This window comes from Rattus norvegicus, chromosome 19 (genome assembly GCF_036323735.1).
Source record: "Rattus norvegicus strain BN/NHsdMcwi chromosome 19, GRCr8, whole genome shotgun sequence".
NCBI classification, from domain to species: domain Eukaryota; kingdom Metazoa; phylum Chordata; class Mammalia; order Rodentia; family Muridae; genus Rattus; species Rattus norvegicus.
This window is the reverse complement of record NC_086037.1, coordinates 69,677,826-69,703,290: the sequence shown is the minus strand read 5'-3', so window position 1 is coordinate 69,703,290 and position 25,465 is coordinate 69,677,826. Positions and strand designations below refer to the sequence as shown.

The following is a 25,465-nucleotide window of genomic DNA, read 5'->3' as shown; positions in this document are numbered from 1 at the left end:
TTGTTGGCGGTGTCAAAAGAATTTATTTCAAATCTGTTTAAGAATGTGGTAAAACTCAAGTTTTCCAAAAAGTAATACAGGAAGATCAACCAACCCCCAAGGACCAGAAAACACAGTGTTTGCAATTCAAAAAATACAAACGCTTGTGGAGAGCTATACAAAAATTAGAAAAAAATTACTTCCCTTACCGCTGCCCACCCCTCCGTGTTTTCAGTGAGACATAAACAGTCACAGGACCAAGAGCTGCCACCAAATACCAACCACTGGGGGCGGGGACAGAATGGGTTCGGTAGGGAGAGTGGGAAGGGGAGGCAAGGAAAGGCGGGGAAACGGGAGGAACAACGGTACATAGCTTTCTGTTTCTGTTAAATTCCTTCGCCAACATTATACAAACACCGTTCATGCTCAGTGCGCCGTGCAGTGCAATGGTGGCGATTCTATATCATGCATTCACGTTTTCTGTTGTGTCTGCACCCCACTCTCTGCTGGTGCTGAGAAAGTGGGGTGCTTGGGAAGTCCAGTCTCCTGTGGCTTGGAGTTGGAAAGGCCACTCAAGTACCTTCAGCCTCTGTCTCAGGGCCTGTGTAGCCTCCTCGAACAGCTGTGCCCATTGGTGCCCAGGGACCCCCTCTAGCCCTCCAACTCTGCCACCTTCCCAGAGCTGAGTTGACAACTGGCCACTCGAGGGAAACATGTCACTTAGAGTCGGGTCCCAGCTCCTCCCACTGAGTTCAGCCCTGTTGGGGGGGGGGGAGAAAAAGTTGGGCTCCCACCCTTCTTAGCTTTTGCCAGGAAACGCTGGCAGCAGTCAGTTGTCTAAAATTAACTTGTGGCCAGTCATCCCCTCCAGGTCCTAGTTCAGCTGTATGCCATAACAGTCTCAGGAGACTTCCGAAGCCATAAACAAAAGTCAAATGCCAAGGGGCAGGGGGGCGGGGGGGGGGGAGTTCCTAAAGACTGGAACTGAAGGAACAGAAGGCAAAAGGCATATATATATATATATATATATATATATATATATATATATATATGTATGTATGTATGTCTGTCTGTCTGTCTGTCTGTCTTGGCTTAGGGCATACCACATGCAGATGCCTTTAGTACACAGGAGGAGGCTGCTGACAGGTTTGGCCAGTTCGAGGCCCTGACACATTATACTTATATTTTTGGTTGGGGGCCTAGCCTTTAACGGCTGAGCCATCTCTCCAGCCCCTGACACATTATACTAACCCAGGCTCGCCTCCACTAATGGAATGTGCTTGCTGTGGTCACGTGAAGCTTGGGTGAAGATATTGTGGTTAGAGGACGCAGTAACAATCACCCAGATTAGATCCACTGAATGAGCCGTTTAGCCTGGACCTGATTGTTGAGTCTCTTTCGTGATCCACACAATTCGGAGAGGAGGTAGGTTGGTGTGACCAGTCCTGCTGCAGGAAGGGACAATGAGGCACGGAAGAGTTGGGAGGCTCATCCCATGCATGCTGTGAGCCAACACCTAAGCCAGCTTCAAAGGTAAGCGGTGAGGGAGACTCTGGTCCCTCCCTTTTCCCTCAGCTCTCAAGGACCCCCCTTCAGCCAGGAGCCCATACCAGATGGGCTGCCAGTGACGACCTGCTTTTCCTGGGGTACCAGAGTTCCCAGGACTAGTATGGACTTTGAAAGCCTTTTAACAATATACATAGGAATTCTTTAACCCCTTGAGGGCCCCAAACCCATTAAGATGTCCCTGTTCCTCCTGCCGGTAAACAGTGGCCAAGAAAGGGGAGTTTTTCTTTGCAAGAATGGAGGTGGGAGTTGGCGGAAATGTGAGCCCTTCGTTCCTCACTGAAGACCTGTGAAGAATTCTTAGGTTGGGTTAACGATGGCTTTGGGACAGACCTATGTGACACAGGAAGGGGTACCGGCCAGCACTATGAATGTCAACATTCAACGAATCGGCATGGCCCAGATCCAGGTCAGCTCTGAGGGGGTATCTGGATGCCTTTGGGTATTTGGGGCTGTCACACTAACTGGGGGTGCTCCTGGTATCTGGAGAATAGAGACCCGGGTGCTAAGCTCTCCAGCACCCAGGCGCCACTCCCACAGCCCTGGGATGGTGTTCTTTGAGATCCCCAAGTGACTTCATCCACCCCCTTCACCTCCACAACAGGGGGACTGGTAATAGCCACGTGAGAGGCAAACCGGGACCACCTGCACTGAGTCATGTAGAGACTCAAAGAGCAAGCCTTTCACTCACAGAATGAAGGCTGACATGCTGCCCATGCATGATGCATGCACAAGGTCACTGTATGTGGGTCCTGACCTGAGATGGGTTACTTCACCTTAAACAAAGGAAAGAGCTCAGTAGAGGGTGCCCCACACATGCGCACCCATCTCTCACAGAGCTTGCCCGTGTCTGTCTCGGGGCTCACCCTGCTATCAGCATAATGCTTCCTGGCTCTGGATTCCTTTGAGCTACAGGGCAGCTAAGGACATTTTGGAACCACAGAGCACATAAAGATCTGAAGGTACAGCCTGGACCACGCACAGTGTGACTAAGGCTGGGTCTGTGTTCCCAGACAGGGCAGAGGAGGAAAAGCCAGCTCTGTGGGCGCTGCTGTCCTGCTGTGAGGGGAGAGGTGCTGTGTGTAGGGGTGGGTACCAGTGGGTGCTTGTCAAGGACATTCATTCAAAAGGGATTGGCATTCACGGACCCACCCAGCGAATAGGCTTCAGAGCCGTTCTCGCAGACATTTGACACTTAACCCGAGGTCCTTCTCAGTGGCTCACGAAGGAAGGCCTTACACCAACGTCATGTATACACAGCTGTGGCACCTCAGTGCCAGCTGCTAAGGACTCCATGTGATAGAACTCCGCGATCCCTCTGCCCTCTGCCAGGGCTTTGCCTCTTTCCAGATTGCCTCAAGCCCTGAGCGTGAGGCCCCGCCCCTCTCAAGCCCTGAGCGTGAGGCCCCGCCCCTCCCTACTCTTCTCCGCGCATTCTTGTCCCTGAAAGGCGCCCGGTACAGAAGGCAGGGGAGAGGTGGCTGTGCAGGGCTGCCTGGGCTGTCCCTGGCACCAGCGTATTGCTTCTGGGCTCTAGTGAGCAAAGGGAGACAACTAGCCCCACCCACTTATACTGCTGTGGGGGGCGGGGGCTGGCTCTGCCTTGCTCAACTCCAGGGAACCTCCTTAAAGAGGTCACCTGAGTCGGGTGTGGTGCTCACCTCTGTAATCCCAGTACTCAAGAGGCTGAGGCAGGAGGATTGCTGTGAGTTCAAGGCTAGCCTAAGCTGTATAGTGAATTCCAGGCCAACCTGGGCTACAGTGTGAGACCATGTCTCAAACAAAACAATAAGAAGAAAAAAGAGGAGGAGGAGGAAGAAGAGAGGAAAGGGGGAGGAGGAGGAAAGTGGCCTCCTGAAGAGCTAGGGGGCTCAGTGGTAGAGCACTTTCCTGGCATGTGCAAGGCCAAGGCCGTGGGTTGGGTTCTCCAGCACCAAAAAAAAAAAAAAAAAACAAAACAAAAACAAAAAAAAAAAACAAAAAAAGTCACCTGGGATTATGGCCACTTTCTCATCTCCCCAAAGCCATCCACAGGTACAGATCACCAGGCAGATGATTGGCCCAGGCTTTGAGACTAAGGATCCCCCGTGGCCGGCCTTCCTGCCCCATTCTTACTCCAAGGTTTCTGGTTTCTCTCTCCCACAAGACAGCCAAATGCCTGGATTACCACCACCAGCCCTGACCACGGCCGTACGTGGCTTCCTGGGTCCAGGAAGGCAGGGGCTCCTCCATGTTCTTCCCTTTGAAATACCTGTCTCTCCCTTTCAGAGCTGTGGCTGCGGCCAGAGCTGTAGGAAAGGGACAAAGAGGTGTTGAGCAACTGAGGCTGTGGCCGGCTGGGGTCCTGTGGCTGCCCTGAGGGCTCTACATGGAGTCGTGACCCAGAGATTACTTAGCAGGATGGGAGTCCAGAGAAGCCAAGGCCAAGCCCTGTGCAGTGAAGATGGCCTCAGGGTCCAGTGTGGAGGCTGTGCAGTGCCGAACTGCTCCTGGTGACATCGGAGTGTTTGAGGAAACTGGGGCCACGAGGAAGAATTCTGAGGTAGGACTGGTGGGTCTGTGCAGCCCAGTGGTGGGTACTTAGGAAGCACAGTTGGGGTCGGTGCGCAGGTACGTCTGACAGGCAAGTCATTTCCCTGTGTACGGTGAAACGCCGGATGAGTTGACTTCTTTCCAAGGGAGAGAGCAAGGCTGCTGCCAGGCAGAGCTGGAGACTGACAGGAAGTGAGCTCTGGAGACTGCGGGAGACAGGAAGTGAGCACACAGGGCCCCAAGGCAGGATGATTCCGAGTGGAGCTCCCCAGCAAGGGCAGTGCTCCTTGGAAGAAGGAAGACTCAGCTGCGTCCGGGGGAACCCTGGCTTGAGTGGAAAGAGAGGCTGTAGGGTGTGGCCATCGAGTTTCAGCTCTTCTCTGGGGGCTCATCTGTCTCATAGTAACAGAGCCAGCCCTGTTGCCACCAGGGTCGCTTCTCAAGTTCATGATGCTTCAAAGAGGGCACTGGGTGAAGCCCTAAGGGCTTATTTCGATGTGAGGTCTTCCCAGGGTCTGCTGCATCCGTGCTCAGGCCCCAGCCCAGGAAGGCAGTGCCGATATATGTCTGACAATTTTTGTGGAAGCAGGTACTAGAAAAAGCCACCTGTGCAAAGATGTATCACTGTCTTGGATTCCAGGGTTTCTATTCGTAACTAAGAACTGAATGAATAAAATGTAATAGATTGTGTGTGTTTGTGTTTGAGAGAGACAGTGTATGTGAGTGTGTGTGTGTGTGTGTGTGTGTGTGTGTGTGTGTGTGTGTTTCTGTGTGTGTGGGGGAGGGAGAGGGAGATCGACAGAACATGGATAATGTTACAGACCCTAAGGAAGCCTTTCTGAAGGGTCCTAGCAGCTCATTAGTGATTAATGTCCCCTCTGAATTGGTTTGCAGTGAATTGAAAACTGCATATCCCAGAAGCTCAAGGTCAGTTCCTTCCCACAGAGATGACAAGCCTGGGACTCCAGAAGGAGCAGAGTCCCAGCAACGGGTTGCACGCAGGCATGGAAGTGACATCACAGCGCAGATGCATCCTGGGATATACAAGTCTCAGAGTCTGTCTCCCTCTCTCCCTCCAGAAGAAAAAAGAAAAAAGAAAAAAATTTAAGAGGAAATCAAAGTTTCAAAGAGACGTCAGAAAACATTAGCTGGAAACAAAAGGTGTCTGTCCGGAGCACTGTCTTGAGGGCACCCTGGGGACCATAGCCCTGTGGCATGGAGGTGAAAAGCCACTCCTGACATAGTGGATCACAGTATGGTCGTGTGGCTTGTATTGCATTCATTCTCAATCCCCCGCCGAAAAGCATCTTCAGATGTCCGCTGGCTGCTGGTACCCAGGACTTTGTGCTGTGTCCTGGTCCTCCTCGAGGCCCTCCATCGCGGCCAGCTAGGCAGCGGGAGCCACCAGGCTAGTTGCCTGACAGCTTTGGCCGTCCTAGGTTTGTTGGCACCTCCAGTCCTGTGTGCAGGGTGACCTGGAAAAGATGAGACCAGCAGGGGTTGGCTCGGTGGCAGAGCGCTTGCTCAGTATGCACAAGACTCTGGGTCCCGTCCCTAACACAGGGGAGGGAGGCGGGAGATAGAGGGGAGGGAACAGGGGGCAGGAGAGGCTGCCCATTAGCACGGAGCACCGAGGCAGCACCTCGACCACGTGCTATGACTTTTATCACTCATCTGTCCTCCCCACATTGCTAAGGCCCATGGAACCTTGTGCTTCCTGCCTCAGAAGGGGAGCTAAGTGTGAGCCGCTGGGTTCCCTGCTTGGCTACAGCCTGGGAGACTGTGGCAAAGAGGCTCTGCACCTGCTATGTCTCCTCCAACTCACACTGTGATCCTCACTCCCCGCTTCAAGCAACCAACGCTGGACTGCTGTAAAACCAGTTGCAAGGCAGTAGATACGTGGAAGGTCCCTTGATAGCTCCAGGGACAGAAGGAATCTGTTAGAAGCAAAGGATGCCCCAATCTGGCCTGTGTCAAGAGCTCCTGTGCCATCCGTCCCCCTGGGGCACTGGGCCCCTGCTCCTTCCTGGAGTCCCCATGGAGTACGCTTGCTCCAAGTGACCTCTCTCTCCTCTCTCTCTCTCTCTCTCTCTCTCTCTCTCTCTCTCTCTCTCTCACACACACACACACACACACATACACACACACAAAGAGAGAGACAGAGACAGAGACAGAGAGAGAGACACACACATACACACATAGACACACACACACAGGGACACATACATACACAGACATACACACACAGACACACAGAGAGAGACACACACACACAGAGACATGCACAGACACACACACACAGGCACACAGACACACACACAGACATACATACACACACAGACACGCACAGACACACACACACACAGGCACACAGACACACACACAGACATACATACACACAGACACACACACACAGGCACACAGACACACACACACAGACATACATACACACAGAGACACGCACAGACACACACACAGGCACACAGACACACACACAGACATACATACACACAGACACACACACACACAGGCAGGCACACAGACATACATACACACAGACACACACAGACACACAGACATACACACATAGACACACACACATACACACACAGGCACACAGACAGACATACACACACAGACACACACAGACCCACACAGACACAGACACACACACATGCGCACACACACACACACGCAGACATACACACACACAGAGACACACACAGACATACAAACACACAGATATACACACAGACACACACACACAGAGACACGCACAGACATACACACACAGAGACACGCACAGACATACACACACACAGACACACGCAGACATACATACACACAGATACATACAGACACACACACAGAGACACACAGAGACACACACATGAACACACACACACACACACACACACACGATGTTCACAGAGGCTAGCAGGCAGACTGCCTATCTGATGAACGAGGTGACCAGTTCTCACGAAGGTACTCGTTGTTCAGGAAGCAGAGAAGCGGCAGGGACTGGGCAGGCTGGCTGTGGTGCTGAGAGTACCTGCACGTTTCGGTTGAGGCTGAGGGCAGGCATGAAGACCCCATCCACGTGGCTGAAGGCTGTGGGGCCCTGTTGTTGCCCGTTGATGAAGAAGGTCAGAGTGTGCTTGTTCAGGTCCAGCAGCACGCCCACAGTGGCCCCCTTGCATACACCGCCTTCGGTCCTGGGAAGATAAGCCAGGAAAAACCTGTCAGCACACCAGATCATGGTGTGACAGGAACTTAGGACACCCCAAAGGATGTGGAGAACACCTTCACTCAAAACTAGCCTCCAAGTAAGTGTGTGCATGTGTGTGTGTGCATATGTGTGTGCGTTTGTGTGTGTGTGTGTGCGCATATGTGTGTGTTTGTGTGTGTGTGTGCGCATATGTGTGTGTGTTTGTGTGTGTGTGTGTGTGTGTGTGTGTACCACAAGAGAAGACAGCCCTAAGGGACCAAGGCTACTCAGCCCCTTCTTATCCATAGCATCTGAGACCTACACGTCAGGGAATGAGATTGTGGCTAAGTGGATGCCCCCTGAACACAGCGCACCAGGCAGAAGAGAACTAACAGGGCCATCTTTCCACTTGTAGTCCTGTGGTGATTGTGAGTGGGAAGGAGATGGAGATCCAGATACCAAGGCCCAGGGACATTTGAAAGGACACGCCCCTTCAGTTCCCTGGCCCAGAACCATCCCAGGGAACTGGCAGCAGGTGGTGGGAGAGGCATGCGGAACTGGGAATCAGGCTCTCTCTCTTGGTCAGCACTCCATGGGTGACTGCTCTCGCTTTGGAACGCTTGACGGATGTCTTCAGCCAACTTTCCCTTCATCAACTAAGGGCTCCCTTGACACTACCATGCTCAACCCTGGGAGGAAACTGAGTCCTCGGTTGGGATTGAACCAGGAGCAGAGGTGAGAAGTGAGAAGCGATCCTGACATGAATTCTTTAGTAGGACCTGGTGGGCGACCAGGAGCATGCTTCTCCTCAGAGAGCAGATGTCCTGGAGGTGCCATGGCTGGTAGAGAAGTGGCCAACAGACTGGGCAGTCGGTGCAGTTCTAATACTGACCACTAGATGGCAGTAGTACAAGTCTGACTTGCCACAGGGTCAGATCTGGGAGCAGGGTCTGACTTTTGGGACTGGAGACACAGGAGGAGTGCAAACAGATGTAGTTCCTCCCCCTGCTATCTTTTAGCCCTCACGTTCCTTCTGGTCCTCTCTCAGGAAGCCAAGGAGCTGGCTGGCAAGGACTCCAGAGCATTTGGGGACTATGGCAGCTTGTGCCCTGGGGATTGAGGGGTTCCCACCAGGATGTCCTACATTGTGGCCCTCTCTGAATCCCACAGCGCCTCTCATTCTCCTCATGTCTGAGTGAAGTCCTGCCTGTCTAACCCTGCCTCATAACCTGCAACAGAAACATGGCTTTTGTAAAAATGAAGGGCACTCGGGTAGCCCCTGTGCGTTCTACTGTGTCAAGCACCCAGTGCATATTTGAGCTTTTTACTGGTGCCATCAGGATGTCTAGGTACTGGGCTTGCTTAAGCACACAGGCGTGGACCAGGGTGGTTTTGGCCCCTTTGTGGGTTAAAGGTGGATGGAGGTCATCTGGTAGAAGTACATTCGTATCACCTGGTTGGCCTGCATCACTCAGTCTGCAGTACCTGGCCAGCCTTCGTTAACCTGCAGTGCCTGGTAAGTCCCAGGGCCCAGCTAGAGAGTCCAGCTACTCCTCCTCCCATAAGCCTTTGGAGAAGTGGAAGACATTACCAGTAAGAGGACAGTGGTCAGGTAGGGACCTGAGGTGTCCTCAAGCAAATTCCTGGCCAAGCTAGACCTGGCTTTCCTGGGAGTGAAGCCAGGTCACTCGTGGTGAAGAGAGCAGTCAGAGCTGCTCAGAAGAAGAGCAAGAACACAGGAGCCCTAGGGGCAGTTCGAGCCTGCCAGGAGCCCAGTGAGGTCAGCTCCTTGAGACTGCTGTTCTGTACTCTTTCCCCGGGGTGCAGTGCCAGGGTCATTCCAGGCAAACCAGCAGCCTTGGCAGTGACATTTGCTCCCTCTGCGGGAAACGAGTGCCCCATTAGCTCTGTGCAGTGACTCAGGCTTAGCTTGATGGTTGCGGAGAAGACTGGAACAAGACCCAGTAAAGAAAGCCACAAATTAAGCTCTCAGCGGAAAGCCACTGTGGGGTCAGCTTGCGAGGCGGAGAGCCACTGCGCCAGAACCGCCCCCACCCCCACCCCATCAATTGCTCTCAGTTATGCCACAGGCAAAAGGTTTACTTGGCCCAGTCTTTCTCCGATCCCCTGGAACTTCAGGACAAAGTGCCTACAAATGGCTCCTCTCCCAACACTTGGGGACGAGCGAAGGGTCTACAAGATGCCTGTTCCCCACCCCTGGACCCGTGGGGGGCAGGGTGCACACACCTGTTGGTGTGGGAGTTGCAGTGCATGAACCAGCTGCGGTTGTTGTCCACGTACATGGCCCAGGCCTTGTCGTCTTTACCCAGCATCATGTCCTTGACCACGCTGGCCCTGGCCACCCCGAAGGCTGGGTCTGGGTGGTTGTCGTACCGGTCGACGTGCAGCTCCCAGTAGTGCGCACCTTTGGAGAATGCAGCTGTGCCTAGCACCACCCGGTCGTCATAGCTGCTACAGGTGGCTGTCTGGTTGTCGTTAGATAAGATGATGTCCCGATGGCCAGAGTTGGGGTCGAAAGTGAACCAGGCCACTGGAAAGGAAGGCAGAAAGAGCAGGTTCAAGAATCTCTCCCTCACCCTCTGTCCTTCTCTCCTCACCTCCTGCCCCTCCTGCCCCCCCGGCCTCCCACCACAACACAAATTTTGTCGTGTAGCCAAGGTGACTGACGGACTTATTTGCTTCTAACAGAGTCGATTCATTGTAGCCAGTGGTCTATGTGGGATACACACGCACTCACACACTCACTTATACACAGTCACACTCTGGGCTGATGGGTTTTTGTCAACGTGACAGAAACCTAGATTATCTGGGAAGAGGGAACCTAGACTCAGAAAATGCCTCTGTAAGATTTGCTCCATAGGCGAGTCTATGGGGCTATTGTCCTGACTCATGATTGACAGGGAGGGCCCAGTCCACTGTGGGCGGTGCCACCCCTAGGCAGGTGGTGCTGAGTCATATTAGAAAGCACACTGAGCAAGCCAGTGAGGATCAAGCCAGTAAGCGGCACCCACCCCTCCATGGCTTCTAAGCCAGTAAGTGGCACCCCTCCATGGCCTCTGTTTCAGTTCCTGCCCTGACTTCTGTCAGTGATGTTGTGTGACTGAGAGTTGTAAGATGATAAATCCTTTCCCCAGGTTGATTTTGGCCATAGTCTTTGACACAGCATAGAAACCTTCTCTCTCTCTCTCTCTCTCTCTCTCTCTCTCTCTCTCTCTCTCTCTCTCTTTCTCGTTCCCTGCTCTGTGTCCCCCAAGTTTCCCTTCCATGGATCTACCCTTGCTAAGGAGCAGACATGCAGGCCGGTTGGTCACACAGGCAGGTTTATTTCCAGCAGCTCTGACCCCTACCATCTCCCCGAACGATCCAGGTGCTGCTGACAGAGGACATGGCCATCCACGGCCCACCTTATAGGTGGGAGATTGAAACACGAAGAGGAGACACGATTTGTGGCCAAGGTTGCAAATCTTAAGCCCCATTGAATGGTGGCACTGGCTTCTTCCTGCCCCCCCCCCCCCAGCCCCAGGATACGGGGAGTGAGGCCCAGTGCAGGGTTGACGAGTGCTTACCGTCAGAGGTCTGCAGGACCACAGTCTTGCTGTAGGGCCCAACACCAGAGGAGTTGAAGGCTTTCACTCTGGCATTGTAGGTGCTGTTAAAGTGGAGCCCGTCGATGGTGCACAGGGTCTCCTTGCCGACGTACACTTCCTGAAAGAAAGAGCAAGGGCACTGGCTCGGCCTCAGAGCTTCCAGAAGGTCCCCTGAGGTGCACATCAAGAGCAGAAGTGCCCTCACACCGACTGGAGTACCAGATGAGAGAAGTTCCAACCTGTGCCGCTTAACCTTATGGGACCTGGGCTTTGCACACTGCTCTCAAATTGCTGGCCCCTCTGTCTTGGGGGCCCGGAAGGGTGGGGCTGCCGGGGTGAAGCTATGCTAGGATGTTCCCTGAAAGCTCTCTGCCTCCACCATCAGACTGCCAGAGCCAAGGGGCCATCTGCAAAGCCTTCTGCCCCTGAATCAGCATCTTTCACTTTCTAGGGTTTTACTTCATTCCCCCAGTCACTTCCGTACTCCCTCTGTCTTACTAAGTCCCAGTGTGTGCTGGCTTGTTTTAATAAGATTTACTCCGTAGCCCAGAAACCCTCAATTCTTCTGCCTTAGCCTCTCAGTTCTGGGATTCCAGGCAGGAGCCACCACACCCGTCCAGCACCCCTTTTCCCGTGTCTTCATGAACCTGCCACGTTTTACAACCTTTTTTTTTTTTTTTTTTTTTTTTTGTTCTTTTTTTCAGAGCTGGGGACCGAACCCAGGGCCTTGTGCTTCCTAGGCAAGTGCTCTACCACTGAGCTAAATCCCCAACCCCCCTGCCATGTTTTGAAAGAACCCAGGGACCACCTTCTATTGCAGAAACATGCGCTGCCCAGACAGGGAACTTGCCCAGCCATCCTGGTCATCAAAACCAGGAAGCCAGGTTAAAAACAGGAAGCCCAGCAAAGGATCATGGATTAAAGGTGGTGTGAGGGGCTGGAGAGACAGCTCAGCGGTTAAGAGCACAGGCTGCTCAGCACAGGCTGCTCTTCTGGAGGTCCTGAGTTCAATTCCCAGCAGCCGCATGGTGGCTCACAACCATCTGTAATGAGATCTGGTGCCCTCTTCTGGTGTGTCTGAAGACAGCTACAGACACATATAAATAAAAGTATGTACTCATATAAATAAAAATTAAAAAGGTGGTGTGAGAAAGCTCAGGAAAGAATTGTGTGGGAGGCAGGTGAGGTGCGGGCTAGCCTGTGCAAAGAGTACACGTGTAGGTGGTGCTCTCTCTGAGTTGTCAGCTCACACCTGTGTGGTGCCTCTCAGAATTCTCTGACAGACTTCTCCCTGAGGCTGTGGCCACAACCCCACCGCTATCGCCCAAAAGCCCAGGCTGGCATGTCCTAGGGCAGCAGCCTCACAGGTTCTCAAACAACACAGGCCTCCCTGGAAACTGCCCGTGACCAGCCGCAGCCAGCTCACCCGGAACTGCCCTCCGTCGCCATCATCCAGCTCCAGGATGTAGCCATCAGCAGGGCTGTGGGTGAAGGGCGGGGTCCTCCAGGCCAGGGTGGCGCTGTTATTACGGGTGCAGCACTTCTCCAGCTGCAGCAGGGGTACAGGTGGCACTGCGACAGGGGTCATTCCGGTCAGCACGCAGAACCGTCCTTCAGGCCCCAGACCACCCCAACCCATCCAAGGCCCGTGGGACCTGGGCCCCAAGGAAGGAAGTCCTCCTTTCTGTCTGCCCACCAAGAGCTCCTGGGTTATGCTGGGTTATGGACACCTCGGCATGGTCCATACCGTACCGTGTGGGCTCAGATGGCAGACGCAGGGCAGGAAACCAGGTGAGAGTCAGCCTGTAACTCACGTGGGCTGGGAGCGGAGGTGCTCAGCTTGGCTCAGATTTAATGCCCCTCAAAGGCCCGGTGTGTAATGTTACTCTAATAGTGTGGGTTCCTTCCTGCCTTAGACCATTTGTGTTCCCGGATGAAAGACACGCACACAGCCTTTACATCTCAGGCTGGGCAGCTGCCTGACCTCCGTGCTTCTAGAATCTACCTCCCACTGACAATTCCGGGTTACTACTTCAATCCTGGCTGCTCTTCACCCGGTTAAGCAGCCCTCTGGGCCGCGTTCTCTTGGTCCCTTTACATGAGACTCAGCTTCTCCCTCCTGCACGTTCTTATACTTCCGTAGCCGCTATCTTCTCTCCTCTCTTGTATCCACTCCTAAGGCATGGCGTCTCCTCCCTCCTCTCCCTCTGGGTCCCAAGCCTGGGAACAGTCCTTTCAAACTGCTGGCCCCTCTCTGTCTCAGGCCACCGGGAGGACGGGGCTGCAGGGGTGAAACTATCCTGAAAGCTCTCTGCCTCTACCATCAGACTGTCAGAGCCAAGGGGCCATCTGCAAAGCCCCTGAGATCAGCATCTTCTGCTCAGCGACCCTGTCTCCCCTGTCTCGGGGGACTTCTGGTTCTCTTTTTTTTTTTTTTTTTTTTTTCTTTTCTATTTTTCGGAGCTGGGGACCGAACCCAGGGCCTTGCAGTTGCTAGGCAAGCGCTCTACCACTGAGCTAAATCCCCAACCCGACTTCTGGTTCTCTTAAGGACCCGCCTCTGTCTCTCCTCCACAGCTGAATTAGATCAGAATTAACCAGGGCAGGTGCTAAGTGTGGACCCTCTCCCGCAGACAGTTTTGGGGGCTCAATTAGCATTAGAATACAGGTAGCTGCACCTGTGTGTTGAAGGGTTGCTCCCTCAGTACTCCTGGGGGATGGCAATGCCTTTAAAGGGACTGAATGGTCACATGATGGTGTGCACATGGGGGAGATGGTGAGACCCTGGCTGTTTCTTCTCTCTCTCCTTCCGTTTGCTGCTGTGATATGCTCGCCAAAGCAACAGGCCAATTGCAGGCTGACACCCCCAAAATCTTTCATCTCATGATCGTCCCAGGCGCGACAAAAAGGTCACTGATGCAGGGGAAAGACGAAGTGCCCAGGCGGTTGGAACCTTGATGGTAGCTTTGCAAGGTCAGGGGACTAGGCCATAGCAGCAGGCATGACCTCAGAGGGCTGGGTAGCCAAACCCGAGGACTGGGGGACTGAATGGGGCAACGCTCTGAGCTCTCTAAAGCCAAACAGGAGAACCTGGGTGCATCCCGGCTCTGCTCAGGCTCAAGAGGGTCTAGATGGGGAGACAAGGGCCTGATTTAGAAGGGAATACGGCAAGACTTGTTCAATAAACCTGCTAGTCTCACCTGTGCTCGGAATGAACTTACTGTCTCTTCAGGGCTAGCTGATGCCCAGGAAGGTGAGTCTGTGTCACCAACACGTAACTGGTTCAGCCTATCCCTTCCTCTGCTTGGCTGAAGGAGACCCTTGCCACTTGCTTATTCCTCCCACACCCTAAAATTCAGACCTACACCCACAAGCTTCTTACCTTGGAGTCCCCAGTTTCCAAGACTACCTTGTCCCGCCACAGCACCCCCCCCCCTTACCTCCTGGCACAGCACTGCCTGGCTACCCTTCTGGATGAGCTCGGGGCCTCTTGGGGAAGATGGCACCCAGGGCAGGAGCCCAGCTCTGGTTCCGTTGTAAGCTCTGGGACTAGCCAAGCTATTCAAGCGTCACTGACCTTAGCTGTGGGTCCCCTGTTGGCTGCTTGAACACAGCTCCTGCCATCCTCCATTTATCTATCCTGCTTTCCCTGTTCTCAGAACAGAAGCATGCTCCTGCCTTGGGGCCCTGGCAGCCTCGCTCTCTGCCGCCTACAGAGTTCTTCCCTGAAGCCTCTCCTGCCCTCTTCCCTTCATCCTTTGCTTCCTTCCTCCTCTCCTCCCTCCTCTTCCTCTTCTCTTCTCACTCAGATCACACGAGGACTCGACCCCCCCCCCCCCCCCCGTCCATTCCGCTTTCTCTCCTTGATCCTTGATCTACAAAAGGCAGCTCAAGTTCAGCTGGGGCTCACCGGCCTGGTTAGGACTTAAGATCCTCATCCTTCCCTCTGCCACCCTGCGTGACCAGCCTCTGTCACCACCACCCAGCTGCCCTTAGCCTCTGTGCCCCTTGGGGAGGCGGCACCGCTAAATGGGTCCGATCACGGCTCACCCCTACATTTCATCTGGACGAAATCCAGCTGGTGGATGGCTTGCAGCAGCGGCTCGCTGTCCAGGGTCAGGTCGAACTCCGCAGACACTTTGGGCTCCAGGGCACCTTTGACCCACTGCTCCTGTGAGGTCTGCACACGCTTGATCAGGGCGTCTGAGATCTTAAAGGGGGCACAGACAGAAGGGTTGGGCCCTGCAGATGAAGAGCTGCCAGCCTTTGTGGGAAAGGGATCAGTGAGGGGAAGGGATGTGGACTGAGCCTGGACCATCGAGCCATGGCCAAGCCTAAGTGACCCCTGAGCACGTAGACATGCTGTTATTTCAGCCACAGTTTACCTACACAGGCATGTTAATGTGTGTGTGTGTGTGTCTGTGTGTGTCTGTCTGTCTGTGTCTGTGTGTCTGTCTCTCTCTCTCTGTGTGTGTGTGTGTGTGTGTGTGTGTGTGTGTGTGTGTGTGTGTTAGAGTAGGCAAGCTCTATTATGAAGTCATGGTGGTTTTTCAGATATGCAAACAAATCTGTCACACATCTGGGCGAGCCTCTCACTTTGCAAAGCAAAGCATGCTAGCAGTGTGTTTCTGAGTGTGAAGGAATTACTTCCCATGGGCCCCCAAGTTCTGAAGCCCGTGTCTTCCTGCTGTGTCTCCTCCCAGCTCTTCCATGGCTTCCTCTGCAACCTCTTGCCTGACTGCCTGTGTTACGCCTGTGGCTCTGCCTTCCTTTGCTGCAAAGTCCTGCTTCCGAGACCTGACAGATGTCCCGAGGGAGCCATGGACGCCATGCATATTCTGCTTCTACTTCTCTTCCTTTTCTTTTTAGATTTACTTGTTTTTCTCTTATGTGTATGGATGTTTTGCCTGCATGTATGTCTGTGCACCCAGTGGGTGCCTAGTGCCTAAGGAGAAAAGGGCGTGAGGCCCCCTGAACTGGAGTTAAGGATCGTGGTGCATCACCATGTGGATGCTAGGGGCCAAACCCAGATCTTCTGCAAGGGCGTTAAGTGGTCTTAAACACTGAGCCATCTCTTCAGCCCCTCACATGCCCTTCTGGAGAGTAAGCAATGGGGTCCATCCCTTCCCATGTGTGTGACACATGACCATGTTTCTAGGAGTGCATGTTCTCATGTTAGTCTAAACGCTGGAGCAATGGCCCCAACAAGGCCGCACCCTCTCTGTGGGAAAGTAGATTCTGCCCCTCACCTCTCCGTGCAGCCAGCCTTGCTTACTTGGCATGGGCCGTTTTCCCACCCCTGCGGAGAACACTGAAGCCCGGCACTTAGTCCCCCGACATGATGCCTGTCCACTTCTCCTTTATGGCTGAGGAAGAATTAGGCTTTCTTCTAGGGAAGGTCAGAGCCCTGACGACAGCCCAGGCCATCTGTCCTCACACAGAAGAAGCTATTCAAGTCCCAGCCAGGGAGGAACAGAGCCTAGAGCATGAGCTGGCTCAGGAAGAGCAGGGGGCATTGGGGGAAGGTCTGTGAGAGTCCTCCAGGGAATGGATGCTCACCTGCAGGAACCCAGAGGGGTCGTCCTCCTTGATCACCTCCAGGCAGTACTCCATCAGGCCAGTGGACTGGCGCAGCTTCAGAGTGCAGTGGTTGATCTGGTCCCAAACCATCTGCAGGGGAGAGAGAAAGGAAGAGAGAGAGGGGATGGGGGGGGAGAGTCCACTTGTGAGAAAAAGCAGTCGGGTTTTAACAACAGCTTGTGAGTGGGTGCCTGAGCTCGGAAGGGCAGTGTTGAACTGCCCCACCCCATAGCTGCCACTCCGCTCTGCTCCTGTGTTTTATAGTCATTGCAGGGGAATTAACAGGCCTGTGCATGGCGAAGAATCCTGAGCTCTGGACAGCCAGGCACACAAAGAGCATGATGGTCTCCATGATGCAGCCAGTGTCCTGTCTGTCTCAGACTTGCCACTGATCAGGGATAGCTTGGTGGTGTTGTCTGTACCGTCTTCCCAGTACCCACTGTACCTTTCCAACATACAACCTTTTCTCTTTAAAGTGCTGCTTTCTGTGCCAGGTGTGGTGGTATTCAGGAAGTCTGGGATAAATACTGAGTTTCATTGTTTGTGGCCACCAAAGACTACATAGCAAGGTCCTACCTCAAAAAACAGATACACTAAAATGGTGTTTTCTGGGATGGGGATTTAGCTCAATCGGTGAAGTACTTTGTCTAGAATGCTTGAAGCACTAAATAAAACCTGGAATCATGGTACGTGCCCAGATCCCAGCACTCAGGGTGGAAGCAGGAGTTTCAGCAGTTCAAGGTCATCCTCAGCTATGTGTCAAGTTTGAGGCCAGCCTGGGCTACCTGTTTGAGGCTAGCCCAGGCTACCTATTTGAGGCCAGCCTGGGCTATCTGAGATCCTCTCTAAAAGAAACAAATGGTGTTTGCTAATTGAGTTGGATGCCTCTAGCAGAGAGCTCCTTGGAACCACTCCAGAGCATTCTGAGCCTTTCCCCGGGCCAGTAACTTAACGTCAGATAAGGAACAGGACTCAAAGTTCCTTGGCAGAACCTGGCCACACTCATTGCCGATTATAGATGCATGAGATATCAGGGTCTGAAGAAGGAGAAGGAGCTGGAGACCTGAGCCGGACTGTTTCTGTCACTGTCCCACACATTAGGCAGGACGAGAGAAGATCCTCCCACCCTCCCATCCTGCCCCTCATCAGACCCCGGAGTCCAGAGCAAATGGGAGAGGACAGGCTGATTCAACAACGACGGCAGGAAGTTGCAGGCCACCTGGCTTTGGAGACTGCTTGAGACTCCCCTGCCAACCAGAGCTGACCACTCAGAGCCACGTCCAGGTCCAGGCAGTGCTGCTTAAGGCGGTGCCGCCAGCCCCAGGCACAGAGAAACAGGTCACTCCGTTCTCACCTTCAGCTTCTGTTCCCTCTCCTTGGTGACCTTGGTGAGCAGCTTGGCTTTCTGCCGAGTCAGGGCGTCCACCAGGGCGTCACACTGGGCCACCAGGCAGGCTTCATAGTCCAGTCCATTTTCCTAGGGAAGCAGAGAGCTATGCTGAGCAGGCACCGGCCTCCGTGGTCCAGAGGGAACGGCGTGCGTCATGGCTGTGCACCAGGGAGGGTTCCATGAAGCGCTGCACGTCTACATGTGCAGAGAGTGTGAGGTCTGTTCATAGGATGCTGAACGCTATGGGAAAGTGAGCACGAGAGATGGATAAAGAGGAAAAAGCCTGGGTGAGGCCATACATGCCTGCCACCCCAGCACCAGAGAGCCTGAGGCAGGAGGACTGTGAGCTGAAGACTGGCCCAGAGACCCTGTCTTGAACAAAAGGGGGAGGAGGAAGAGGAAGAGGAGAAGGAGGAGAAAGAAAACAGGATACAAGTTGTTCACAGAATGATCCCATATATTTGAGATGTGTGTATGTGTATGTATATGTATGTATGTATGTATGTATGTGTGTGTGTGTGTGTGTGTGTGTGTGTGTGTGATATTGGTGTGATCTTCTCAGTTCTATCTTCCAGACTCTATGATCTCTGTAACACCCACTTTGCTGTTTGTAATCAGGAAAGGTAAATCAAACAAAGTAGTGTGAGTCTGTCTGTTTGTCTGTCTGCATCAGTTTCCAGGCCTCTAGGATCTGGGTAGATTCTGGCTTCTGGCTACAAGCTAAATTGTCCCCACGGGTCCATTCTGAATCATAAGCCCCAGGACCACGCAGTGTGACTGTGTCTGAATCCGGAAGTTAAAATGAGGCCACCGGGGTGGCCCCAGTCCAACCTGACTGGTGTCCTTATAAGAAGAAAAAAATCAGGACACAGACACACACACAGAGGGACAAGCACACGAGGACACAGAGAACTGCCATCTGCCAGCCAAGCAGAGGCGCCTCGGGAGGAGCCAGCCGGTGACCTTGTACTTGCAGACTCTGAACTGAATCCATTTCTGTTGCTGCCTCCGCTCCATCTCTGATCTCTTGTGGTGGCGTTCAGAGAAAATGGATACATCTGTGTGCACCAAACATCAGACTTAAGTGATGTTTAAGACTGTGACTTGGGGTTGGGGATTTAGCTCAGTGGTAGAGCGCTTGCCTAGCAAGCGCAAGGCCCCGGGTTCGGTCCCCAGCTCCGAAAAAAAGAAAAAAAATAAAAAAGACTGTGACTTAAGACTCCCCATGGGAATCGGGCCGGTGGGCGTCACATATCTATCATCTTAGCCCTTAAGAGGCTGAAGCAGGGGGATTGAGAGTCTGAGGCCAGCTTGGGCTTTGTAATGAGACCATGCATAAAATTAAATATATATATATATATATATATATATATATATATATATATATATATAATGAGGAAAGATATGAGAGGAACAGGAAGAAGAAACCCTGAGGGTTCAGGACCCTCCGTCCTCTTCCCCAGCAAGGGCTCCAACTGCCCCGGGCCTCCCTCTGTGCAGGTGGATCTTCTGTTTGTGCACAAGCTTGAACTCTCTTCCTTGCATTTAGCTCACTGAAGCGAGGCTCCCTGATTTCTGTGTTTGTCAGGCTCAGCATGGGTCATAGTGTAGACACTCAGATGGCACGTTCATTCAGGAAACCGGGTGTTTCTATTTAGATTTGGATACAGGGGCGCACCTGAGTGCCAATGGTGTCACCTGCATGTAAGCAGGCTGAATGTGGCACCTTCATCACCCACGACTGTACAACCGGACAGGTCAACCCTCTTTTAAAAAACAAATCGTTGCAGGTAACCACTTGTCCCAAGGCTTGCCCTGCTTCTCTCTGTGTTAGACAGACAGCCACGCTGTCTGTCTGGCACCAGAGTCTACTGACCTGGATCTGCTGCAGTATGTTCTTGAGCTGAACCAGGAACTCCTTCGCCTCTTTGGCCTTGTCTGAAACCCCGTTTAAGGCCTGAGACAGCTGGGCCTGAGGAGGACACAATGGAGAAGCTGGTTAGTGTGGAGGGCGTGCCTCTGCGTCCGTCATGATGCCAAGCTGGTCCCGCCGGGTTGTCCTCACTTAAAAAGCAGCCATGACCGCCTCACGGGCTAGACAATACATGCTTGCTTTCCTTTTGCTGTGGCTGTCGTTTACTTGAGGGGCTGGGAGGGAAACTGGGGACCTCATATGTGCTAGGTAGATAATCTATTGCTGAGCTACATGCCCTGACCAGCGTGAATCCATTTCCCAGCTGATGTTGGTGAATTACTCCAGTTTTCATTTCTACTGCTGTGGTAAGAATAACCCAACAACAAGCAACTTATGGGAGAGAGCATGCATTTGCCCATTCCAGTTATGGCCTGTTAGTGACTATGGGGAAGTGGAGGCAGGAAGTCCAAACGCCACCGTCACAGTCAGGAGCTCAGAGAATGATAAATGCATGGATCTGCGCTCGCTTGCTTTAGGCTAGCTTCTTCCTCTTTTATACAGGTCAGGACTACTTGTTTAGGGAATGGTTCCACCCACAGTGGACTAAGTCTTCCCACATTAATTAGTTTAATTAAGACACCACCACCACCACCACCACCACCACCACCACCACCATCACCACACAGAGACATGCCCTCAAGCAAACCCAGCTTAAGCAATCCCTCACTGACAGACTGTCTTCCTGGGTGATGATAGGTGTGTCAGGTTGACACTTAAAACTAACCAGCAGGTGAGTGTTGACTACTCTCTGTTAGCTGATCCCGAAAGTACATTAAAGACTAGTGAGCTAATTGTTTGAAATTAACAGCCGGCCTCTGATGGCTGCTGCTCTCTGGACAAGAAGGTAAACAGGCCCTTGCCTGGCCAATCCCCTCTCTTCCCGCCACAGATCTGTCTCCTGTCAGTAGTACTGTAAATATTTCAGACCCCAGTCAGGCTCAGGTTCCTACCATCATCCCACACAGTCACTCTTTTCTGTCACCAAGGATAGGACAATCCCCCAAACCAGGCCCAGATCTTTGATCTAACTTGAGTCATATTTTTTTTCCAAAGTAAAAATGTTAAAGATGGAACAGACGAAATGTCGAACCAGAAAGACCAGGAACTCGGGGTTGGGGATTTAGCTCAGTGGTAGAGCGCTTGCCTAGGAAGCGCAAGGCCCTGGGTTCGGTCCCCAGCTCCGGAAAAAAAAGAACCAAAAAAAAAAAAAAAAAAAAAAAAAAGACCAGGAACTCCTCCTTTTCACACCCCCCCCCTTCCTGTGTCAGCTCTGGAGCCACCCTGTTTGCCAAGCCTGGGGAGTCAAATCTATCCCTTCCCTTCCTCTGTTCATTAACCTTTCACCCTTCATAGTAACTGCCCAACCTAGAAGGCTTGCCATCCCTGCTTCCCTCCGCCATTCCTGCCGCCCCCTCCCCCCACCGCTCCCTTGTGCCCCGCCCCACCCTCCCTCCCCGCTCCCGAGGGTGCCTGGGACTCACAGGCTGAGCTCCTATACAGAACTGTGATACATTAGTATCCACTGCAGGGATAAGTCAACAAATGGTTCAGGCCGGCCACCGTTCTTGGGTGGGGCCCTGCAGAGAGGATCAGCCTCCAAGAACTTCCTTAGAAATACAGTCCTCTGTTCCAGCCTGAAGACACCCGAAGGAAGCCCAAGATTCTGGCCCTAACACTTTTTTCAGCAGCTTCTGCCGCTGTCTCAGACTTAACAGCCCATGCAGCTGTGACCTCAAGAAACCTCTTATAAAGCAACATTGGAAGCAGATCCAGAGACACAGGGTAATGCGCGGAAAGTAGAAGGAAGCACCTGGTCACGAGAGCTCAAGCTCACGGTGTGGGCTGTGCCCTTGTCAGAGAATTCTGGAAGCTGCCTTCAAGACATAAACCAAGCTGGGCATGGTGGCCCATGCCTGTAATCCTAGTATGCATTAGGACGAGGCTGGGGGATCACAAGTTCAAGGCCAGCCTGGTTCATGTTGTGACACTCTGTCTCGGTAATAATGTTAAGTTCATCAAAACAAAACAAACAACATCTGACCAGGGTTCCGGGCAGAACAATTTTGGCAAACATCATAAACTGGCCATCAATGAGATGGGTGGCTCTTTAGTTATTTAACTGAGACTAGCTACATCTGGCCTGGAAACTGTCTGCCATGTCCTTCCTCACACTGTGTCTTCATGGGCAGCCCACCCCATGCCCAGTGGTCCCAAGGCTAGTTACCCACTGGGCCACCTCGAGGGGTTAGCAGTCGGGCAGCTGCAGGGAGGACTTTGAGGGAGACCAATTCTGAGGTTTGAGGATTTGGAAGGCCACCATAGGAAGCAAGACTCAAGAAAGAGCTGAAAACAGTTGTTTACACCTGTAAGCCTGCCACTAAGGAAGCTGAGACAGGAGAATATGTGTGAGTTCAACGCTAGCCTGGGTTACATGAGCTCCAGGCAGCCTGGGCTATAGAATAAGACACAGTCTCAACCAATCAGTCAACCAAATGAACAAACAAATCAAGACAGCCAGCTCTGCATCCCCCTGTCTGCTATGCCCATGTGTATCAAGGATCTGCTGCCTCCTGAAACAGCTTTTCTCCCTGTTCTGGGTTCTGGGTCTGGTTCTCCCTCCAGCCTGGTGGAGGGGGATCAGATCGGCAGCTCTTACCTTCACTCCACTAACCTCCCGTGCTGACTTTTCTTGGGACTAAACTGTTTGGTCTTGAGAGATGGAGACCTTGCTTGTCTCGTCTAATAAATATTTGTGGAACAAATGGTTTATTTTTGCTTGGATGACAGGTCGGGGAGGTGTCTGGATTGCATGGAGACCCAGCAGCGAGGAGCTGAGTTCTGCAGCCGCTTTTGACCCAGCATTAGGACTAAGATGGCCCCAAGTTCCACTTTTGACAGTTTTACCAGGCATATATGCAGGGGTCCTCAGTGCAACCGTCTAATACAGTCCTCATGTGGTGATGACCCCGACCATAAAATTATCTTCATTGCTGCTTTGTAAGTGTAATTATGCTACTGCTGTGATTGTAATGTAAATATCAGAGATTCAGGATATCTGATATACTAGCCCTGTGAAAGTGCCATTCAACTCCAAAGGAGTTGAGACCCACTGAGAACTGCTGGGGTTGGGGACTTAGCTCAGTGGTAGAGCGCTTGCCTAGCAAGCGCAAGGCCCTGGGTTCGGTCCCCAGCTCTGAAAAAAAGGAAAAAAAAAAAAAGAGAGAGAGAGAGAGAGAACTGCTGTTAAAACTATCACCTCCAAAGGCCTTGGCCACATTTCACCAAAGTAAAAGAAACAGATTTTAAGCAAAATCTGACCACCTAGAAAAGCGCCCAGGGGCTGGAGAGATGGCTCAGTGGTTAAGAGCACTGACTGTTCTTTCTGAGGTCCTGAGTTCAAATCCCAGCAACCACATGGTGGCTCACAACCATCTGTAATGAGATTCGATGCCCTCTTCTGGTGTGACTGAAGACAGCTACAGTGTATTCATATACAATAAATAAATCTTAAAAAAAAGAAAAGAAAAGAAAAGAAAAGAAAAGAAAAGCGGCCAGAATGTAGATGCATGCGGCCATGCTCTTCTTTGGGTTCCTCATGCTCGCATGGTGAGCTTCACCCACTCGGCCATCGCCTTAGTTACAATCCCACCCCCACCCCTTTTTCTCTCTCTCTCTCTCTCTCTTTTTTTTTTTTTTTCATAGCTGGGGACTGAACCCAGGGCCTTGCACTTGCTAGGCAAGCGCTCTACCACCGAGCTAAATCCCCAACCCCCCCCCTTTTTTTTTTTTCTTTTAGGATTTTGTCACAGGGACAAAAAGTTTGACATAGTCACACCCGGAGAATCCTGGAAAGACTGAGCTACAGAACTACCACGGAACTGCTGGACCAGATTCTTCTTGGATCCTTGTAGGGCGGGGGCGGGGCCTGGGCGGGACCGGGTGGTGTGCCTGCTGACACCTTGGTTTCAGCCTCCAGCCCCAGCAGTGTGGAGGATGGATCTGTTGTTTTAAGCCACCTGGTTTGCACTGACTTATCAGGGCAACTCCAGCCAATGAAAAGTACAGTCTTTTCTTCTACCACTAGTCCTTCATGAATATTCATGAGATGAAATCAAGGCGTACGTGCATTTTGTCCTCATAACACAAATGGATATCAAACTTTCCAGAAGAGAGGCCGGCCAGGTGCCAGCACCTTTGATGGCACCCTGCCAACTCTTTCTCTTTCTGATTAATACACACACACACACACACACACACACACACACAACACAGGCCTTTCCTGTGGCTCACAGAAGCTAAGAAACTGACCTGAAGACACAGTTTCAAATGAACCAGATCTTTTGGGTTCGATACATTGTTTAGTGGCAGACCATAAGGTTGGAAAAGCTCTCTCTATGCCAGCAGTTTCCAACTTATGGGTCATGACCTTTTTGGGGGGGAGTCAAATGACCCTTTCACAGCGGTCACTTAAGACCACCAGAAAACATTACAACTCATAATACAGTAGCAAAATGAAGTAGCAACAAAATAATTTCATGGTTGGGTCACCGGAACATGAGAACTAAACTCATGAACTAGAGGGTCACAGCATTAGGAAGGCTGAGAACTGCTGGTCTAGATGTTCACTGAATGTGGCATGGCCCCCCAGTCAGCCGGGGAACAGGACAATTAGGGCAAGCCTACAAGCTTCTAATTCTCACAGGACAGTTATAATAGATGTCCTGTCTAAGCCCTACCATCAGAGGGTGCTGAGGCTAAATCGTTCTCTCCTGTACCACCTGGGCAGGGAAGCAGTCTGCAGCACACTCAGCCTCTATTTTTGTAGTGATAATCGTGACAATAGCAGTGACCACGGCTTTCCTGGCTTTCCCTCCTGTGACTTGAGGCAGACATTGTGTTAAGTCATTAAAATGCTTTGTCTCTGGGCTGGGGAGATGGCTCCGCACAAGCATGGGGCCCTGAGTTTGGGTCCCGGGCACCAATGGCGTGAAAAGCAGATTCCTGAAGCTCATGACCCAGACAGCCCCCATCAATACGCTGCAGGCTCAGTGATCTCAAAAATGCAAAGTGGAGAACCATTGAGGAAGATACAGGATGTGGACCTCTGGCCTCTCTCCTCATCCCCATAAAAGTGTGCTCCCGTGCACAAGAGCATGCAGGAAAAAGCACATTGTCTTTAACACAAATGGCAAGTGACTGCCTTCCAGGATCCCCATCTCTGTAACCTGCTTCCTCTGCCTGCCCTGGCCTCCTCCATCCATGGGGCATTCACACCCAGTGTATTCTCTCAGGCAAGAAGACAGAAAAGTCACATCATCATTTCCCAGATGGCGCCAGTCCTCTGGTGAGATCAACTGATTGCTTCTGACACAGAAAAAAAAAAAAATCAGGGGCGGGCAGGCAGGCAGGAACGGGAAGGAGGGAGGGGAGGGGGACACGGAAAGGGACAGGAGATGTCAAGAAAGAAGGAGGACAAGGGAGAGAGGGAAGGAGACGGGGAAGGAGAGGGGGTAAGGCACGGGAGGGGGAGGGGAGGGAAGGGAAGGGGGAGAGAGGGCAGCCGGCAGTGAGTTCACATTGCACTGAAACAGGCACCTGGAAAGATGTTCAACTTGTCCTCTCACACT

The 25,465-nt window shown here is 52.4% G+C and overlaps 1 protein-coding gene across 4 annotated transcripts in view; it reads right to left on the bottom strand.

Moving 5' to 3' along the window:
• Trim67 (tripartite motif-containing 67) overlaps nucleotides 1–25,465 on the bottom strand; it is a 43,434-nt gene continuing 17,969 nt past the window's right edge. Inside the window, exons 2-10 of one of the 4 annotated variants that reach the window (XM_017601304.3) lie at nucleotides 19,740–19,835; nucleotides 17,828–17,950; nucleotides 16,453–16,563; nucleotides 14,944–15,103; nucleotides 12,320–12,465; nucleotides 10,873–11,011; nucleotides 9,533–9,836; nucleotides 7,130–7,292; nucleotides 1–5,552 (exon numbers count right to left, since the gene is read on the bottom strand). In XM_017601304.3, coding sequence (XP_017456793.1) covers nucleotides 5,487–5,552; nucleotides 7,130–7,292; nucleotides 9,533–9,836; nucleotides 10,873–11,011; nucleotides 12,320–12,465; nucleotides 14,944–15,103; nucleotides 16,453–16,563; nucleotides 17,828–17,950; nucleotides 19,740–19,835 — 1,308 coding nt within the window. In that variant the 3' untranslated portion in view covers nucleotides 1–5,486. Of the gene's footprint in view, nucleotides 5,553–6,022; nucleotides 7,293–9,532; nucleotides 9,837–10,872; nucleotides 11,012–12,319; nucleotides 12,466–14,943; nucleotides 15,104–16,452; nucleotides 16,564–17,827; nucleotides 17,951–19,739; nucleotides 19,836–25,465 lie in introns of those variants that run through there. The other 3 variants (NM_001135715.1, XM_063278073.1, XM_063278074.1) reach the window with 3 other exon arrangements.